The 18169-nt window shown below is 43.1% G+C and overlaps 4 protein-coding genes across 4 annotated transcripts; all 4 read right to left on the bottom strand.

Moving 5' to 3' along the window:
* Positions 1–13: 13 nt before the first annotated feature.
* Osi10a (Osiris 10a) lies at positions 14–1154 on the bottom strand. Its single transcript, XM_086832555.1, has 2 exons — positions 686–1154; positions 14–627 (listed from the first exon to the last, which is right to left on the bottom strand). The coding sequence occupies exons 1-2, from the start codon at positions 1152–1154 to the stop codon at positions 14–16; spliced, it is 1083 nt and encodes a 360-aa protein (XP_086688681.1).
* Positions 1155–3614: 2460 nt separating this feature from the next.
* Osi9 (DUF1676 domain-containing protein Osi9) lies at positions 3615–5751 on the bottom strand. Its single transcript, XM_020943048.2, has 3 exons — positions 5250–5751; positions 4925–5180; positions 3615–4439 (listed from the first exon to the last, which is right to left on the bottom strand). The coding sequence occupies exons 1-3, from the start codon at positions 5382–5384 to the stop codon at positions 4129–4131; spliced, it is 702 nt and encodes a 233-aa protein (XP_020798707.1). The 5' UTR covers positions 5385–5751; the 3' UTR covers positions 3615–4128.
* Positions 5752–9134: 3383 nt separating this feature from the next.
* Positions 9135–10166, bottom strand: Osi8 (Osiris 8). Its single transcript, XM_020943088.2, has 2 exons — positions 9705–10166; positions 9135–9488 (listed from the first exon to the last, which is right to left on the bottom strand). The coding sequence occupies exons 1-2, from the start codon at positions 10164–10166 to the stop codon at positions 9135–9137; spliced, it is 816 nt and encodes a 271-aa protein (XP_020798747.2).
* Positions 10167–13635: 3469 nt separating this feature from the next.
* Osi7 (Osiris 7) lies at positions 13636–16447 on the bottom strand. The gene has a single exon (XM_086833205.1). The coding sequence runs from the start codon at positions 16187–16189 to the stop codon at positions 15323–15325; it is 867 nt and encodes a 288-aa protein (XP_086689331.1). The 5' UTR covers positions 16190–16447; the 3' UTR covers positions 13636–15322.
* Positions 16448–18169: the final 1722 nt, after the last annotated feature.

The following is an 18169-nucleotide window of genomic DNA, read 5'->3' as shown; positions in this document are numbered from 1 at the left end:
AGTACTGTAAACCCTACAGCGATCGCACATCCACCGCCTGCCAGCCCTGCATGCCACTGGCATCGTGAAAATTTCGCATCAGAGAATCTCCCTCCTGTTCCAAGCTGGCTGCGTGTAATTTGTTGCTCGCCCTTCGTTGATTTTCAAAGTCATAGAAACGGTCTTCGGTTGGTGATTTGTGGACAGACTTATGAACTGGATTCGTTTGAGACGGTGTCACCTCTGCCACTCGCGGTTGTTCGAATCGAACTTTTCTCTCCGTCCGGCGGTATGGCGATGCCTCGTGAACATCGTATTGATGATGCAACTCGTCGCCGTGGCCAAAAACTGTGGTTTTACCCGGAAAATGTCCCACTGGTCGGTGGCCATGAAGACCGCCACCGAAGCCGAAGTTGGGACCACCGAAGCTACCGAAACCACCAAATCCACCGCCGCCCAAACCACCCAGGGAACCCATTATTCCACCTAGTCCTAGGAAGCTGCTCACATACACCGCCAATTTGACCAAAAATAATGATTTCTTGAGTAGCAGACAAATGCCGGCAAAGAGCAGGGGAACCAAAGCCACCAGGTTGAACTTCAAGCCAAGGAGAAACGGAAGCAAATATTGCTTGGCCAAGAGGCGACCTGAAATAATAATATCAATATCCGCACTTTTGTTCTTTAAGATATATTTTATCCTCACCTGTAGTTGGTTCTTCAAAGCCAAACTGTCGCTCCCCTTGTCCTGCCCCATCGAGCACGAATTCAGCCACACTATTTGCATCCGCCGTGGGTCCAATCTTGAACATTAAACCCGGGTACAATCCATCCATGTGCCACTCGAGACTCCGCTGACCCATCACGGCCCCAGCGTTCTCTAAAATTCCACGAAAGTCCACGGGATCTGTGTCGAGAACATTTGCCAGTGATCTCATCGCTGGCGCCTCACTCTTCACCGTCACGAAATCCTCCACAAATCTAACATTATCGCTCTCATCCAATCGTTGGATAAAGTTCAAGGCGGATCGACCTAGACACTCTCCCAACTTGGGCTGCTGGGCACCGCGAACGCACTGTTTGAACTCAGAACTCATTACGGAAAAGTCACTGCCGATCACGGTTCTTAGCTGAAGGAAGCTGATGAGGAGAAGAAGCGAGTCCAGAGGCAACATGTTGGTCAAGTGTTTGGACCTCTACTGAGCCCGCTGGCCAACTGACCCCTGGGTTTTATACCTTTCATCTTTGTTATACAATAATCAACTACACATTTTGGCCAAATCTGCTCCCATTCCGGTAACTCGCCGCTTTTTGCACATGGCCCAATAACGGAAATAGCTTTACATCAACGCCAAGTGGACCAACCGACGCTCTCCACCTTCTTGTCTCTTAACAATGTTGCTACTGCTTTTAGCCGGCATGGTCATGGTCAGTGCACACGACCCAAAGCTGCGTCGACTTGTGGCCAATTTTTCGCACATCTCGACCATTATGCAATGGTTTATTGTTATTCCACAGAAATTATGAAACCCTGGCGGGCGCCACCGTTCGCTTGGACCCTCGGAAAATTTACAATTACCATTGCTAATGTCAGTCAATTAAATAAACGGAGGTGCTTAGAGAATTAACAGAAATGTTCCATCGTTTACATAGCCAAGCTGGAAAATTGCTGCGAGTCAATTATGGAAACAAACAATACGAAAAAGGGGCTAGTTTAAATCGAAGTGGAGATACCTTCACTGGGGAGACTGTCATCTTAAGTTTCATAGTATTTCTTCATTTAATCCTATTAATATGTAGTTTGAACATTCTCAATTGAAGGCTTAACATATATTGAGGCAAGGATTTTTATTCAGGTTCTTTTTACAACTTATTTCTAAATGAAAGGAAATGAATGAAACTACTTACATATTGTTTAACTTCCGTCACAGCGACTTGGAACACATATGAACCTTAAGCTAAAGAGTATGAAAACTTTGTGACATAATCCTCTCAAGTTTTCTTGGGAAAACATTTGTCTACTTTCAGGCAGTACCAGTAAAAGCTAAAATTCAAGTTTGGTGATGCCAGCACGTCACGGCATTTCACTGCAATAACAAACATCAGAAAGATATTTCGCGGTCTCTCTGGGAGAAGAAAATTTGAATATCCCCTAAGGGTAGTAGTGTCTGACACCTTAACACCCGTGTACCCCCTGGCGATTAAGTCGCCTATTTTGCTAACGAAACGGAGCAGACAGTCGACGAGAGGGGATGAACTTCCAAGAAAATCACGCTCCTCGTAAATCATTTATTTCACCTTTACAAACTTGAGGGATCTTTGCCATTGGAATTAGTGTTTAATCTGTGTGCGGTTCTAGCTGAAAACTTTTGTAATTTTGTAAAAGTTTGTATTTTAAATACTGGGAAAATGGAATGCTTAAGAAAACTTTGTGTTGACTGTGGAATGTTTAATTTTTATAGGTATACAAATATTATTCAAAGTGGTGCTTAATATTTTTCAATGGCAATTAGTTAGTAGTTTCAAACAATTAATTTAATAGTAGAAATCAATCACTGAACATTTAATAAGAAAGCAGCCTTTTTAAACCCTATTTTGAAGTTCTTGGGCTATTTAAAGATAATTAAATGTTTTTAGACTTAAGAGTTAAGTCAAGAGTTAAGCAAATAATTAAGAAAGGGAATCCATATTTAAATTCGTTTCACTTTTACTTACATTTTAATGTAATTTTAATTAAACCTGTTCAAGTCCTTCGATTGGCAATAGGCAAATCATTTATGGTAGTAAATAAGTAATCAATATTGAATATCAAAAAAATATTTTCCATTAGTTTCGAGTGCGGTGAGTCCGCTCAAATGGCCGCCAGTCAATAAATTTCCAATTGCAAGTGCCGCGACAAAAAAAGAAATTGTATTAATAAACACTTTCACCGACGATACTTGAAATTCACGGCCAGTTGCCTGCAGTTGTTTACAAATAGTTACAAAAAACAAGTAACAACAACAAAAACAACAAAAAGCAATAAGATATACGAGGCGTTCATCAGACCTTTTGGCCATTTTGACCGTTTTGTCGGTTTTGGCCATTTATATGCCGAATGCCGACTGCCAACGGCCATAAATTGCAGCTGCGGGGCGTGCTCCCAAGTCTGGAGCACGACTTCATCCACACACACACAACACACCCAATTTTCTTTGGGGGGAGAGAATTTGGAATTACTGGGCGTACGTGTTGCACTGCGAATGCAAAAATGAAAAGCAGGTCGCAACTTTCATTAGATTTTCCCGAGATGTGGGCCTGCCTGCCTGCCTGTCGGCTGTGCTGAGTGTATCTGTGTGTCTGTATCTGTTTCTGTACATTTTTCTGGAGCGACATTGGATACAGCCCAGCGATAACTGACCGAGAGGCTATAGCTTCGGCTGGAGCTGAGGCATCTCCACGCCTGGCTGCCACAAGTGAAATCCACTGCTCTGTGATTTTGTGTGTCGCACATGCAATTGATATCGCTGGCCTCGTTCGCCTTATTCTTTTTCTCTCTCTTTCGGTGAAAGAGTGAAAGCATTTCGACAGCGGACAACGCATACGCGGCGTATGAGTGATATTTCTTGAACAGCAAAAAAAAAAGATCAGAGTCGTTTTCGTGTTTGAGATAAATGCGGCATTTCTTTTATTTTGATTTTATTTCATTTGATTTGATTTGATTTTTTGCTGGGATAAAGGGGCGTGGCTAAGGGGCATTGGCCTGCGCCTAGCAGCGATGCAAAGTTAAGCAGTTTAGTTATAGTTTTAGTTTTAGTTTAGTTTGGCTTTAGAGTTGAGTTGAGTTAAGTTAAAGTAAAGCTCTGAGTATTAATACAAAAGTAACAGTCATTGGCTAGATTGATTACGTTTAAGATTTAAGATTAAATAACGCAAGGCCAACCCCCAGATCCACCCCACGGGCTTTTTTTTTTGTTGTCTCTCATACTTAGTTGCTACGGGTTCTGTTTTCATTTTGATGGCGCCTTATGTGTGTAAGCCTGGCATGAACTACATATGCTATACAAATAAATTAAATAAATAGAATAAATTAAAGACGGCCCTCCGAGTATTGCACTGATGGTTGCCTCAGCATTCGGCGTTTTGCGATTTTTTCATCTTTTTTTTGGCTTATTGCTTATACGCCGCATAGGCCAGCTGCTGGGCCTGCGAATCCTCTTGCTGCAGTGAGCGACCGTAGCTGTGCTCGTGCTCGTAGTGCGGATGCGCCACCACCTCGTAGTTCTCCTTCTTGGACTCCAGCAGCTTCTTCAGACCAATGATGCCGGAGAGCAGCAGAGCGATCTTGCCAATCACCAGGGCCTTGAAGGAGATCAGGGCCAGGAAGCCAATGGCCAGCGGCAAAAGGGCGGCCATTTTCAGCTTGAAGAGCATCAGCAGAGGCATCAGGTACTTCTTCTTCTCCTTCTTCTTGCCACGAGCTGAAAGATGGTCAAATGGAATTGGGGATTTGTGTGAGTTGAGGAGATTAGCATTGTGTACATTACTTTCGCTGGATCAAAGCCGACCGCTCATTAGCAACTGGAGCACAGATAATTAGCTGGCGAACAGGATCGACCGCTTTCTATGTGGCTGCGTTTAGAAATCGGAAATTGCAGCCACCGACTCGCCGCGGCTTACACAAAAAGAAAGTAAGCCTAGCTAACTGGCTGACTAAAGTGCAATTAATAGTCAACTATCTGACGTAGATAACCAGATAACCAGCTGCCAATGCACCGCTACAGGATGACCTCGATATGGCATCGACTTAACAGTGAAAACAGGATTTCCACTGGGAGCAAGCTGGAGCCATCTGCCCGAACTGGTCGCTTGCATTACTAACCCAAATTGGCAACAAAGTTGTCACTGCCTCGAATCGCTCGAACCAGAAACGTAATTTATGTGAGATACTCTGCTAGATACTCACATTCCTCGAGGGCACGCTGCATGTCTTGGATAGAGTCCTTGGGCACCTTGAACTGCAACGTGTGGGTGCCAAAGAAGCGAGCCACTCGCTCCACCAGCAGGGAATCCACCTCAGCCTCCCGGGCCTCCACCTCCTCCGGCAGCTGCAAATCGTTCAGGGATCGTCCCACTGGTATGTCATCGGTTTTCACCAGGGCAATGCCCTCGGTAAGCCGCACATCTCCATTCTCGGTGTCAAAATAGTGCAAAGCTCGCTCCTTTAGGTTTTTGGGGATTGAATATTTACATTATTTTCGCCATACTGGATTTGCTAGTGCGAACGTTACCTTCATGCACAAGACCATGGAGCGCTCGCCGCAATCCTTGACCATCTTGAGGGCGCTGGTCAGCAGGCTATCAGCCTCCGAGGCAGCCGCTGCCGTTGAGGCAATCAACGCAAACAGGCACACAAACTTGAACATGATTTCGTCGATTGGTTATATATATATATATAAATCGATGCACAAACACTAAACACTGGATGGGAGATATCCTGCCACTTCCTGGCGATGCGGTATTATTATGATGTCTGTTCACTTGATTGAGTGCACTGCGCTCGATTGGCGTGTTCGATCTGTCGGTCAGAAGGCAACCGGATAACTGTGGCTAGAAGACGCACGCGGATCGAGTTTTATTCCCGGCCAGCAGAGCGCCAGCAGCAGCAGCAGCGACGGCAACGGCAGCGACAACAACTACGCCGTTGTCGCTTTAACGCTCCGCAAAACTGATACCGCCGTCCGCACCTCCTGTCCGTCGTCCAGAAACAGTAGCCGAGCTTAGAATTTAAATAAACACCACAACGAGTGTGTGTGCGAGTGTGTGTGTGTGTGTGTGTGTGTGTGTGAAGACGATGAGGCGCATCGGCCGGGTGGCCTGCAACCGAAGTCCCAGCCGCAGCAGAGAGATACCTGGCCAGGTACGAATGTTCAGGTGTGCGTAAGCAGTCGCCGTCGCCGCAGAAGCCGGCAGAGCTGGCTGTCTAACAGGCAGTTTGTTGTTTGTCAACACACTCACGGCAGCAGTTAGCTATTTGCTGCTGGCCAATGCGAGAAGGCTAATTGTGTTTGTGGCAATGCATTAATCAGCCAGCCTCTGGGGTAGGTGCCGCTAATCGAAATCTTACTAAAAACTCCCTAAATAATTAGCACTTAATCGTAATAAACCTTCTCCAGACTTAACTGAATAAGTTTAGAATATATATTTAGGAATATAACTATAATTAAAGGGACTTATTTAAAGGCAATGAGATATATTCTCTATTGATTAGTGCACAATTTTGGCAAATCTACAATCTACAGTTAAGGTTAATGATATATAATTCTCTATGAGTTATAAACACAGGACACCCTTGATATATGAAAAAGTGTTAAGAATACCTGATATATCTTCTGAATCGCATCATATTTATTGGGAAGAGCATATATTTCTTTAAAGTAATTTAATGATAATATTGACTCTAAAATATTCTACAACAGTAACAGCTTTTAAGACTCCTTGTCAATTGAAACAATGTTTGCTCATATAAACAAATTAATATTTATATTAGAAAAATCTTATTAATTAAATTTAACTAATTACAGGACTATTGCACCAATCCTACAACCAATATAGGTAGACTACATGGATCATTTTACTCTTATTTCCATTTGGTAAAAACATAAAATAATAACCTAACCCAAGATACATATATAATTTCAATGGAAATGTAAGACTTAATGTTTATTATATTAACCAGAAAACTTTAAAGATTAATACCTTTAAAGTATTTAAAGACTCGTAAATCTTTTGAGAGAATCAAAGAGACCTTTGGAGGCGCCACCTAATGATGGCACACTTTCAGCACTCAGCAAATCTCGGGTGCAGCAGAAAGTGTGGTGTTTCCATTTCAAATTGCACTTTGCTCACACACACACCATTCACACACACTAACACACACTCACTTCACACCGTCACACGTGACGGGGTGGGCGGTGGGTGGTTAATCAAGAGCACCATTTAAGATGGCCGCCGATGGTCGAAAGCAAACCGCCACTTGAATTGGAGTAAAATAGAAAATTAACTAGTTTGTTGGCAATGCGGCGGCTGCGACGACGACAACGGTTGGTGGAAAAAAATTTCACTTTAATTTTGCTTTTTATTTATGTATTTGTTTTTGCCACCAAGCAAAGCAAGCATCTCTCGCATAATGTATCTGCAGTTTTGTATGCCAATCCAATCGTCGACAGCGGCACGGACACGAACACGAGAGTTTCATTGGCATTATGTCGCTTTAATTCGCAGCACTCGAAAATTGACACACGTCTTGGCCACTTCTCGTTTCATCGTTGTTCCATCGGCTCATCGCTTTGCCGGGTAATTTACGCATTAGACAAGTGCCCCAAAAGAAAGCTAAGCCGCAGATTTGCATGCTGCCCAAATGAAAACACGTCAGAAAGCAGGCAGAAAACAAGGGAAATATAACAAAAAAATAACACTCGCATCTAGATGCAAAGCCAGACGATTATCCAAAATCCAAAATCCGTTGATGGAATATGTAAATGCCTTGCACGTGGACATAGATGGATGTGTCAAGCTGTGATGTGTATATGTCTCCTTGATGGCCATCTCAATACTCTAGGAATATAATTTATTTAAATTAAGCAGGCTATCAGTAAAGATGTTTCCTTGAAATGTTTAAACTTGACAGACTTAATAGTACATTTTAAATGTTAATGCCTTTAAAAGGGCAGTAAAACGTCGTATTGTTTTAGTAAAACCCAAACGAAAGTAAAAAGTAATGCCATTGATACATTGTATATATAATTTCACTTCTCTTCACACACAATGTATGATGCAATAATCAAGAAACTTAAATGGTCGAGAGTTTGGCAATAATAATACTTTGTTAACTTAACTCTTACTTGGAGAGGTGAGTAATAGGGTTTTAATTTGAAGGCAGTGCCATTTGGCACTTTATGGCAAACGTTATAAGCCGGATATTTTTCCATAAATCTGCTTCCCACTTCCACTTAATTGAGTGTGCACAATTAATTTGTAAGTTAACTGCTGGTGCTGTCCATTTCGCCGCCTGACCCCAATCGGCATGCGAAATATTCACTGCTCTGTGGATAAGGCCAAAACTTAGAGAGCATCATCATCATCACACATTGAAGGCAAACACTGAGTCGCCGCAGCCCCAAACCCTTTTTCAGTGGCATCTTCCAAAATTGACACCTTTTCAAAGTTTCACTTTCATTCCGCTTGGCTGGAATTCCGGATTTCAGCTATCTGAGCTCCGCCTTTAGTTTGCAGCTCCACCCCGGTGTTTATACATGCCGCTGCCCCAGTGCGCTTGGGTAATTTTCAATTAATGAAAGTCCCAGGCCCAGCCGGATGACGTCAGGAAAGGGCACCCACAACCAGAAAGGCCTGGGAGTGTTGTTAGCCCAGTTCAATGTTCTACACCGAGTGGCTCATTAATATTTCGTGCACTGGCCAAAAGTGAAATTGTCGCATACCGAGTGGGCCAAAGCCACAACAAATGCTAAGGCCAAAAAGAGAGACGAGGGGCTTGAGCCATTTTTGATCTATGAATATTGAATTGGACTGTGGGACAGGCAACAGGAAAATGAAATATTGTGAGGCAGTTGTGTTTAATTAAAATTAAAATGAATTTTCTCTGAAACGACCAAGTGTCTGAGTAACAATGTACACAGGTTCAAAGACTATTTTCCTTAAATGAATGTCAACCTTCACTTACATCACTATTATTTTGTAGCCATCTGTATGCCATCTTCAATATGTTTCTTTATTTATTTAAATGTGGTAGAAAGCGAAGCTCTCTTGTGCCGTTTTTGGCACGCACGTGAGCTTGTTTCGATCACACCTGTAATTGTCATTATAAATTCATATTCTGGGTGCGGTCGCTCCACATAAATAAATCACCTTTTGTGTAGCAGAATTTACTATATTTAATTAACGCTTACTTAAACCTAACACACACATTTAGTTTTGTAAAATTAATGATCGATTAGGCAAATTAAACTAGACATTAGTCAGACAGTTTGTGCAGCAATCGTTTCTTTGGTTCACTCCAAGCCCCAAAACTCCAAGCTTCAATCTCCAATCTCTTTTTTTTTTCAATCTCCAATTCCGATTTCCATCTCGTGGCTCTTCCAAATGTAAATGCGAGCTCACAGGCTCTTGGCGCTGCCCGCCGAATCCTTGGCCGCCGGCTTCCAGCCACTGTAGGCTGTGTCCAGGTCTCGACCCCATCCCGAGTTGCTGCCCGAGGACACGACCACTTCATGGGAGTTGTGCTGGCCACCGCCTCCTCCGGCCAGCAGCTTCTTAATGCCAATAATTGAGGCCAGCACCAGGGCCAACTTGGACACGATCAGCGCCTTGCCGGCCAGCATGGCCAAAGCTCCATAGGCCAGAGGCACCATCGTTCCTCCAAGCAGCAAGGGAATCATGATCATGGCGCCGTGTTTCTTCTCCTTTTTCTTGCGACCCTCCACGGAGTTATCTTCCGAGTCGAATTTCACCTGGGAAAGAGAATAATCATTAAATTAATGCTTGCTTCATTACAAATTTCCATTTCAAAACTAACATTAAAGCCTTGAAATACATTCCATGCAATCTAATTTGCTAAAGTGTGGAACAAACTCATTTTACTTGTAAAGCTCTATTCAAATTATTGAATTCTTCTGAGCTTGTGACTTCAATGATCTCAAATTTTGAAAACTTGTTCCTTTACTCACCTGCAAAGTATGATCCTGAAGGAAATTGCTCAACCGCTTCATGATCATGTTATTGAGGACTTGCTCCTTGGCATCCACGCTCCTTGGCAGCACTGCTTCAATATCCTGTTCATTTATGGGCGCCCTCTTGGGCTCCGCACTCTCTCCGCCGGAGCTCACAAACTGAATTCCATCTGTGAGCGCAAGGGTTTTGGCCGATCGAAAGGCCTTCTCCAGACCCGTTAGTAGCTTGACCTTGAGGCAGACGGACATGTTGTCTCCCGTGCATTGTTGGTATATGCGATAGACCATCGACATGTCCTTCCAGAAACCCGTAGAGCCCGATCCTTGGCTATTGGTTTGAGGTTTGGGTGCTGCACTTAAGCTGTTTAAAGTCTGGTGTTGATAGCTGGCACTCCTGGCACTCGACAGCCAACAAAAGACGATCATCAGAGCGGCCACGTGCCACACGTACTTGATCATGGCTGGAGTGTGCGCTGCTGGGCGGCCTTGATGGATGAGATGATTGATGCCGATGAGATGATCCTTGGGCAGTTCTGGTGATGGTGAGGCATAAACTGGAGCAAAAGACGCTGGGCGCTACAATTCGGTTACTCAACTGAGTGCTGGCCGCCGGATCATATGGATTTTATACCCAGGCTGCCGAAATCGCATGTCGGGCGGCCGCGTGAAATTGAAAAAACACAAAACACACACTTTGTCTTAGTCTAAATATCACGGCAATTAGCCAGATGTTGTTGGCCAGTGGAGCTGCACTTTCGTGATTTCGCTGCGAAAGCCACCAAAATGCATTTTCGTTTGCAATTTTATTCCCGCTTTTTAGTTCGTTCTAAGCTATTGAGCTCGTGCGTGACTGCTGCTGTAGTTATAGCCATTCTTCTCAGTCTCTGCCAACTGGCTTACTAGACCGCAACTGTTTGAATATTCTGTATTTTATATATCTTTTTGTTTTTTCTTTTTTCGTCTTTGGGGGCAGATTCACTCGCTGTCGTCACCTAATTTGGTCAAAACTTTTCTTTTTATGAATGGTACTTTGGTGAAGTCAAAGAATTGCTGCATACTTTGTGGTGCTGTCGGAAAAAGTGCTGCCACCAAAACGAAAGAGTTAAGACACGAACTTGAATTCACTCAACGAAAGGCGAAGAAAGCTTGAAAACTTTCTTTTCTGTTTGGTGGAGTGAGCACCAGGTGGCGTTCTGCCTAATTGAAGTGCTAATTGGTTAGCAATTACTCGTGAAGTGAGATTTGTCAATACAGTAGTTGCACATACAAATTTTAAGCCGGAAAAGATCAAAAGGCTTATAATCTGGATACCTTCAGGGTCGTAATATTAAATATTTTGTCAATAATGTTCATGTTAATGAGAATTTTAGTTAATTTTTTAAGATTATTTTGAAAGTTAAAGCAAATGAAGCATTTATAGCCAAAAGAACATATTTAGTTTGTCAGGATAAATGTGATACACTTACTCTTAAAAACAAATACAGAACCTGTGATGAACTTTTCAAGATCTACTTCTTTTTTGTTATAATTTAAACACTTATTCGGCCATTAACTTTGAGTATTAAATCATTTTCACCACCAAATTAAGGCACCTTAAGTACACATATCGGTGAAACCGCTTCTCGCTTTACCAAATGCAATTAAGCGGTCTTTTGCCTGATGCAAATTGATAATCAAAGTCCTCATGCAACGTGCAACATAACCGCTGTGGCCGATGCAACCGCTGCTCAATAATTACACTGAATTGTTTGCTAACTGGATAGCGTAATTTATATTGACCACTAACGATGGCCACATCAAGAGCAGAAGCAGAAGCAGAAGCAACAGCAACATCAACAGCTTTAGTGGTAAGAAGCAAATCAGGCGTGTCGGGGAAACGCTCGAGCGGCCAAAACTTGCGGCCAATTAACTTTCAATTAATCAAAAGGCAATGGAAGCTGATCATAGAAGCGCTTAGTAGTAGATTTAATGCTCAGTGAGCAAAGCTGCGTTCACAAATTGGTGTAATCATAAATTTGGATGCGTGCTTTGTGTGCCGAGTGTGGGAATAACGTGCTGGAGCGGAAAATGATGGCAGCGGCAGCTTAATAATAATATTATTAGTTGGGCGGGCTTTTCTTTGGCTCTGCCTTTATGTACATTTTTTTTTCTTTTGCTACTTTTTGTTTTGGCTTGGAAAGCGCACTGGCAGCAAGGCCGGCAATCAACTTGACTTCGGGACCGCCTCAAGAGTCGTTGTCTACGTTCTGGTGACCCGCTTTCGGAACCAAAAACTCGTTTTCATTTCGCTGAACATATTCTGCACACGACTGCGTCCGACGACGCCCTTGCAGGCATCCCGTCCACTTGGAGCTCCTCGCTCCTCCGTTCCGTTGACAGTGAAATTGCTTTCAAATTGGGCACTCTGCACGATTCTCCTTCGCACTTTTATTCCCCCCTCGGAGACTCTCAGAGCAACTCTTCTTATGAATTATTGCAAATTTTGTGGTTTTTTATCTGGTTTTTCAGAATGTGAAATTGTGCAGTGGTGGTGCAGTGGTGCAGCGGTGCAGCGGTCAGCGGTGCAGCGGTTGCATTGATGCTGCACCAGTTTGGCATTTCTCTAGCGGCACAACCGTTGCTCGCTCCAAATCACCGATTCAGGCTTTCGTTTAACTTGGTCGATTTGCATATACTACTATGTTTACCAGAGGCCATAAATAAAGTGGTGTATCTCAAAATGAAAATAGGCTGAGTGCCGCTTTAAGAACGTTAACCATTTTGTAAATTGATTTTCTGTGTGGAACATAATGTCTAGAAAATACAAGAATAGAAATCTTAATTATCTAATGAATTCCTTGAAAAAATATATAAAAAAGAAGTCCCGCTAACTTAAAGGAAAATTATAAAATGAACCTGTGACTACTGTTCGTTTTAAAAAACATGTATGGCATGGCATGAAATTGAAAGTACTTTCTAAAAGGAAAGGAAATATATTCTGCATACAATTCACTTTTACTTGGTCAGGCATGTGAGCTGAATGTTACTTTTTAATATTATTTTAAATGCATTTTAATCTCTGTGAATAACTAAAAGAAAAGATTTTCTCTTCTCTTAAAACCTCTAAAATATGAAGCTGGTAGCTGAGAGCCAACTTAATCCCCTTGAATAATCCTCTAAATGAGCGTTTTTTAATTTCCCGCTGACACTTGGCAGCCCCAAGCGGCAACCTTTGAGATACATAATTTTCCAGCAGAGCTTAGCCCGAAAATGTTTGTAATTTCCTTTGATTAAGTGAGCGGTCTTGGGAGAGCGAAAGACTGACAGTGGTCAGTCAATGTTTGCTCAAGCTTGGCAGCTGCCCAAATGAGTTGTTAACATTAATGCGCATTAACTTGTCTTTTGTCTTCGCCCAAACATTCGGTTGGCAGCCACATTTAGAGCGGCTTGGAAAACGTTTTTTTGTCTTGTATTTTCTTGTTTCTCTTCTGGTGGCCCTGGCCATGCGCCACAATTTCAAAGACTTTTCACTGCAATCGCTGGTTGGTTTGCTTTGGTTTGGTTTTGTGGGTTTCCTAACTGTTTACTTTCACTGTCGGTTGTTGTCGGAAGCCAGCAGGGGCACGCTTCGGGCAGCAGTTTATTGGATTTTTGTTAACCTGTCTTGGCCAGATTCAGAGCCAAAGTCAGAGCGGAGTTGGACTCCTCGGACTCATAATTATTTTACACCTATTAACGGGCGGCGAATCTTGGAAATTCGCTGGGGCAACTGGGTCGCAAAATCAATTTCACTTGAAATGAAAGCATTTCGACCAAAGATGGACTTGTCAACGGCCAGTTTTCGTCTTCGTCTTTGGCCGGGAATTGGGAATTATGCATATAGCTTTCAGTTTTTTTTTTATCGTTTCGCTTTCACCCGATGGTATGCCATAAATTATACAGACTTGTCTTGATTTTTCATTGATTTTTTATTTATTAATCTTCCTTGCTTGTGTGTATGTTGGTTTTTTTTTCAGCTTTTTTTTTTTGTATATTGATTTTCTTAATTTTTTGTGTTTTTTTTTTTATAATGACATGCATGTGTGACAGAGGGAAGAGTATTGTATAGTCTATGGAATTTACATTCTTTTGTGAGTGAGTTTTGTGATTTGTTTAGTTATCATGAGTATGAGCCCACATCTGCAGCTTCTACGCTTCTTGTTCATCATCATAATCATCATCATCATCATCATCATCATCATCATCTTACTACTGTTGCTGGGAGTCATAGTTTGTGAAAGCGCCGTACGACTTTGCTTAAATTATTTAAATTAAAGTAGACGACGTGCTGGCGACTCAACTCTTGCGGTATCCAATTGGCCAGAGGGCTCTCCAGATGTCATAAACAACGTATTTTTAAGTGAAAACATTAAAAATCTGTTTAGGTCCACGGAGCGCAGGAGTGCCGTCAAGGGGGTTGAGTCGCGCGGATGCATAAAGTACGATTAAGTAAGCAGTTTAAAAAATATTCAAAAAAACAATATTTTTAACAATAAAATGAACTAGGTATGTGTGTGTGAATGTGCGTGTGCTGCGGGAAAGTAGAGCGCTAGAAAGTGACAGATGCAGAGGCAGCAGAAAGAGACAGTAGATAGTAGATAGCGGGATAGAGCTCCCCTCTAGAGAAATGAGAAAGTTGAAGAGTCGAAGTGGAAGTCGAGTCGAGTGAGGAAATAACAGAAGTTAGTCGGAAAATGAGTTCAGTTTTGGTGTGGCTTGTGTGTTTCTTTTCTTCTTTTTCTTCGAAAACCTATGGCAAGTGATGGCATGCGAATGACCAAAGACTGCGACTCTGCGAAGCAATGAAGGATAGCTGAAGGATAGTGAGTCAGTGACAGAGATGCGGCAGATAGGATAGAGTTAGGATCTAGTGGAGTTAAAGCTAATAGTAGTAGGCATGCTTGCTGCTGGTGTTGTTGTTGTATTGTAAGACTAGAATTGCATGTGAAGAACATAGTTTGATCAGTTATAGAGTATATAGAGTACAGTACAGATATAGACTTGTAGAGTTAAGATTTGTACGTTGCACCGATTGCATGGCAATCGGCTGAGTTTTGGTATAGGCAGTGAACAGATAAAGTCAGAGTAGTAATAGATACAGAGACAGAATAGATGGAGACGTAGAGATGTAGCGACAGCGGGGAGATAGATGATAGAGCATTAGATATAGATACAGTTGTGTGATGGGTCGATTGATTGATTGATGGATCGGATCGGATCGGATCGGGGCAGTGCTGTGCGAGCTTAGACTTAAGGCTGAGTATTTGCAACTTTTGTGGGTTAACTCTCGCTGGCTGCTCTTTTTACAAAACTTAACGTTAGCTTCATCAGTTTTAACAACTAATCATATATAGAGTTATTCTTGATTCTTGATTCTGTCTGCTTTAACATTATCGTGTGTGTGTCTTCACTCATTTTTTTCGTTTTCATTGCTTGGAGAAATAAATAAAATAAATTAAATTAATAAATTAATTAAAACGAACGATAAATAATGTGCTTCAGGCGAGCCCCAAGGCTCAAGTCGTTTGTGTTCGTGATTCTTCATGATGTGTTCAGTTTCTTCTTGAGTGTTTACTTGAGTGCGCTGATCCTGTGACTTAAGCCTGGACGGGCTTCTGGGCACCATAGGCCAGATCCTGGGCATCGATGGAGCGTCCCCAGCCTCCATGACCGCTGCTGCCGTACGATCCAGATGAGGCACCGGCATCGGCGCTGTAACCGCTGCCATACGAGTCGTGGCTCGTCGAGTGGCTGCTGCTGTGATGGGGATGGGCCACCACCTCGTAGGTCACATGCTTCTCCTGCGACAGCAGCTTCTTCAGGCCAATCACGGCGGACAGCACCAGGGCGATCTTACCAATGAGCAGAGCCTTGCCGGCAATCAGAGCGATGGCGCCCAACAGCAGGGGCAGCAGGGCGGCGGCCTTCAGGGCGACCAGGGCGAGGATGGGTCCCAGGATCTTGGCGGCCTTCTTCTTCTTGCCACGGCTCTCCTCGGGAGCATTGGGGTCATTGGAACCGAACAGCGACTCGGAGGCATCCTCGAGAGCACGACCGGTGGAGCTAACCGCTTGCACAATATCGGCACCCTTCAGCTCCACCTTGATGGTGTGCGAGTTGAGGAAGCTGCTGATGCGGTTCAGGGCCAGGGATTCGAAAGACTCATCACCGGAAATGGAACGGGCGGCCTCCTGCTGCGGAGCATCCGGTGAGCGGACCACAGTGACGCCCTCGGTCAGGGCGAACTGGTCGCGGGCGCCGAGCACCTTGTCCACGAAGCTGAACAGCTTGTACTTGACGCACGAGACGGAGTCCTTGCGCAGGCAGTCGCTGTAGATGCTATCCATAATGTCGTTCTCGCCGCCGATGGCGTTGCGGGCATGGCCGCGGGTCTCCTCGGCGGGAAGGGCGGCGCTCAAAGCGGCCAGACACAAGACACCGAAAACAATTTTATGGCTTGCCATTTTAGCTTTGTTTGTTGTTTGTTTTTGTTTTGGTTATTTCAATTGTCGTTGCACGGGATTTTTTTGGATTTGGATATTGGATAGTCCTTTTTTTGGTGGAACCACAACACTGTCACGTAGTTCGGCGGCGAACGCACTTTCTCTTGGGGTGGAAAACTTTATTTTTATTTTTTTGGCTAACTGCTGCTGCCGTGTAGCTGCTCAGACGGTTAAGGATTGAATGATACAATTTTCCACCGCACACGACAACTTATATACGGCGGCAGTGGCAGTGGCAGTGGCAGTGGCAGCGACCGCGGCATCGGCATGCTCATCTGCTGCGAAAGCATTTCACGGCACCCGCTCGTCCCCGCTCTCTCTCTCTCTCTCCGAGAACTAGTCGTGCAAGTTTCTCGCTTAAGTCTTTCGTTTTGGTCGGCCAACGGTAATGCTCAGTCGGCAGCCGGCAGCGCTGCAGCAGCACGAGCAGTTGGAAAAGCATTGTTACTGTAATTTGTAAGCTGTCGCTGCCGCTGCCGCTGCTTTCGCCCGAAGTTCATGTAACATTGTCAACAGGCAGTCGCAGTCGCAGCCGCCGTCGCAGTCGCAGCCGCAGCCTCCTGGCTGTGGGAAACCAATAACAAAATCAAGCAAACACTTTTACCCCGGGCAAAGGAGAGCGGGCCGAAAAGTGCCGAAAATCGCAGTCGTAATCTTAATTGTCTGGGCTTTAATTGAAAATGAGTTTTTTATTTTTTTATTTTGTAAAAGTAAGTAAAAGCATTTCCCTTTCAAGCAGCTTAGACGGGCCTCTGACGGAAGTAGCACAGGTGGAACAGAGGCAGTTAATCGAAGGGGCTTTTAGGAGAGATACTATATTTAGTAGAAAATATACCTTCATTAAGATAAATTTATATAATAATAAGCCTAAACTATAGTTTACATCTATAATTCAAGTTTTTTAGATAGTACATGTTCCCAAAGCTTTTAAATCATTTTAAAAGTTAATATATTTTCTCTTTAAAATCATTTTAAGAAAATAATTTATTATCTTATAAACATATTTATGAATTTATCAAAGTAAATTGCAAAAAAAAATTAAATATCAATTAAAAAATAAGTTTATATTTAATATTAAAATGAAAAATACCTTTTGAAAGCATATATACTTTGATATAAGTCAACCGTTATTTATGAATAGTAACAATCATGTTTTCAACCGCTCTATAAACAAGATATTTTAACTAAAGTTATATCTTTCATTTAAGATATAGGACAGATAAGACCCCAAAAGGGAAAACTCTAACACTCGTTATCAAGATTGCCATATAATGGATTAATTGTTATCATTTTCTCACTGTGTGATCATTAGAAACTCGCAAAAACTGATCACGTTCTGAGAGTTGAATATCTCCCGAAATCAGAAATCGAAACCGAGTGACATTGCCAATAATATTTATCATAACCCCATTTAGAAAAAAAAGGGAAAGTTGCGGATACATCTGCAAACTATTCATGGTATGCGCACCGCCCTTCTTCACATTTTAATGTGCAAATTTTTATGCGTTTTGTTCAAATGCGATGGGGCCAAAACAAACAGCTGCCATGGCTAACTGCCTGGCTGACTGGCTAACTGGCCAAACGTCTGAGAGTGGCGTCCAGCAGGCTGAGTTATCGACGGGCAAACACCAGTAGCACGACCCATAGCTGTCCCAGCTGCCAGACACAGACCCAGCGACTAACTAACTAAGTAACTGACTAACTAACTGGATGGGACAGGTAAAAGTACGCAAATAGACAGTGGATAGTGGACAGTGACCAGTGACCAGTGACTGGTGACCAGGAGTCCAGGCAAATGAAAGTCATCTCATCTCATCCCCAAGGCGAGAGAGTTGGCTCGAATCTCGGAAAATGACCGCGAGCAGGATGCGAGTGCCACGGACCCCACGAAAGTGTTGAATATAGTTAATTAAAAGTGTTATGAATGTGTGAAAATGCAAT

Source organism: Drosophila serrata, unplaced genomic scaffold (assembly GCF_035046125.1).
Source record: "Drosophila serrata isolate PLE 108 unplaced genomic scaffold, ASM3504612v1 contig_30, whole genome shotgun sequence".
In the NCBI taxonomy this organism is placed as follows: domain Eukaryota; kingdom Metazoa; phylum Arthropoda; class Insecta; order Diptera; family Drosophilidae; genus Drosophila; species Drosophila serrata.
Note: the sequence above shows the minus strand (reverse complement) of the source record. Positions and strands in the feature narration are given on the sequence as shown.

What these genes read in the sequence shown, in the direction of transcription:
- Osi8 (XM_020943088.2), bottom strand. Translation starts at nt 10,166, where the DNA reads ATGATCAAGTACGTGTGGCACGTGGCCGCTCTGATGATCGTCTTTTGT. An exon ending in TTCAGGATCATACTTTGCAG is followed by an intron (nt 9,489 to 9,704) that starts GTGAGTAAAGGA and finishes TCTCTTTCCCAG; the next exon opens with GTGAAATTCGACTCGGAAGA.
- Osi9 (XM_020943048.2), bottom strand. Translation starts at nt 5,384, where the DNA reads ATGTTCAAGTTTGTGTGCCTGTTTGCGTTGATTGCCTCAACGGCAGCG. An exon ending in CCATGGTCTTGTGCATGAAG is followed by an intron (nt 5,181 to 5,249) that starts GTAACGTTCGCA and finishes AAAAACCTAAAG; the next exon opens with GAGCGAGCTTTGCACTATTT. An exon ending in GCAGCGTGCCCTCGAGGAAT is followed by an intron (nt 4,440 to 4,924) that starts GTGAGTATCTAG and finishes ACCATCTTTCAG; the next exon opens with CTCGTGGCAAGAAGAAGGAG.
- Osi10a (XM_086832555.1), bottom strand. Translation starts at nt 1,154, where the DNA reads ATGTTGCCTCTGGACTCGCTTCTTCTCCTCATCAGCTTCCTTCAGCTA. An exon ending in CTTTGAAGAACCAACTACAG is followed by an intron (nt 628 to 685) that starts GTGAGGATAAAA and finishes TTATTATTTCAG; the next exon opens with GTCGCCTCTTGGCCAAGCAA.
- Osi7 (XM_086833205.1), bottom strand. Translation starts at nt 16,189, where the DNA reads ATGGCAAGCCATAAAATTGTTTTCGGTGTCTTGTGTCTGGCCGCTTTG.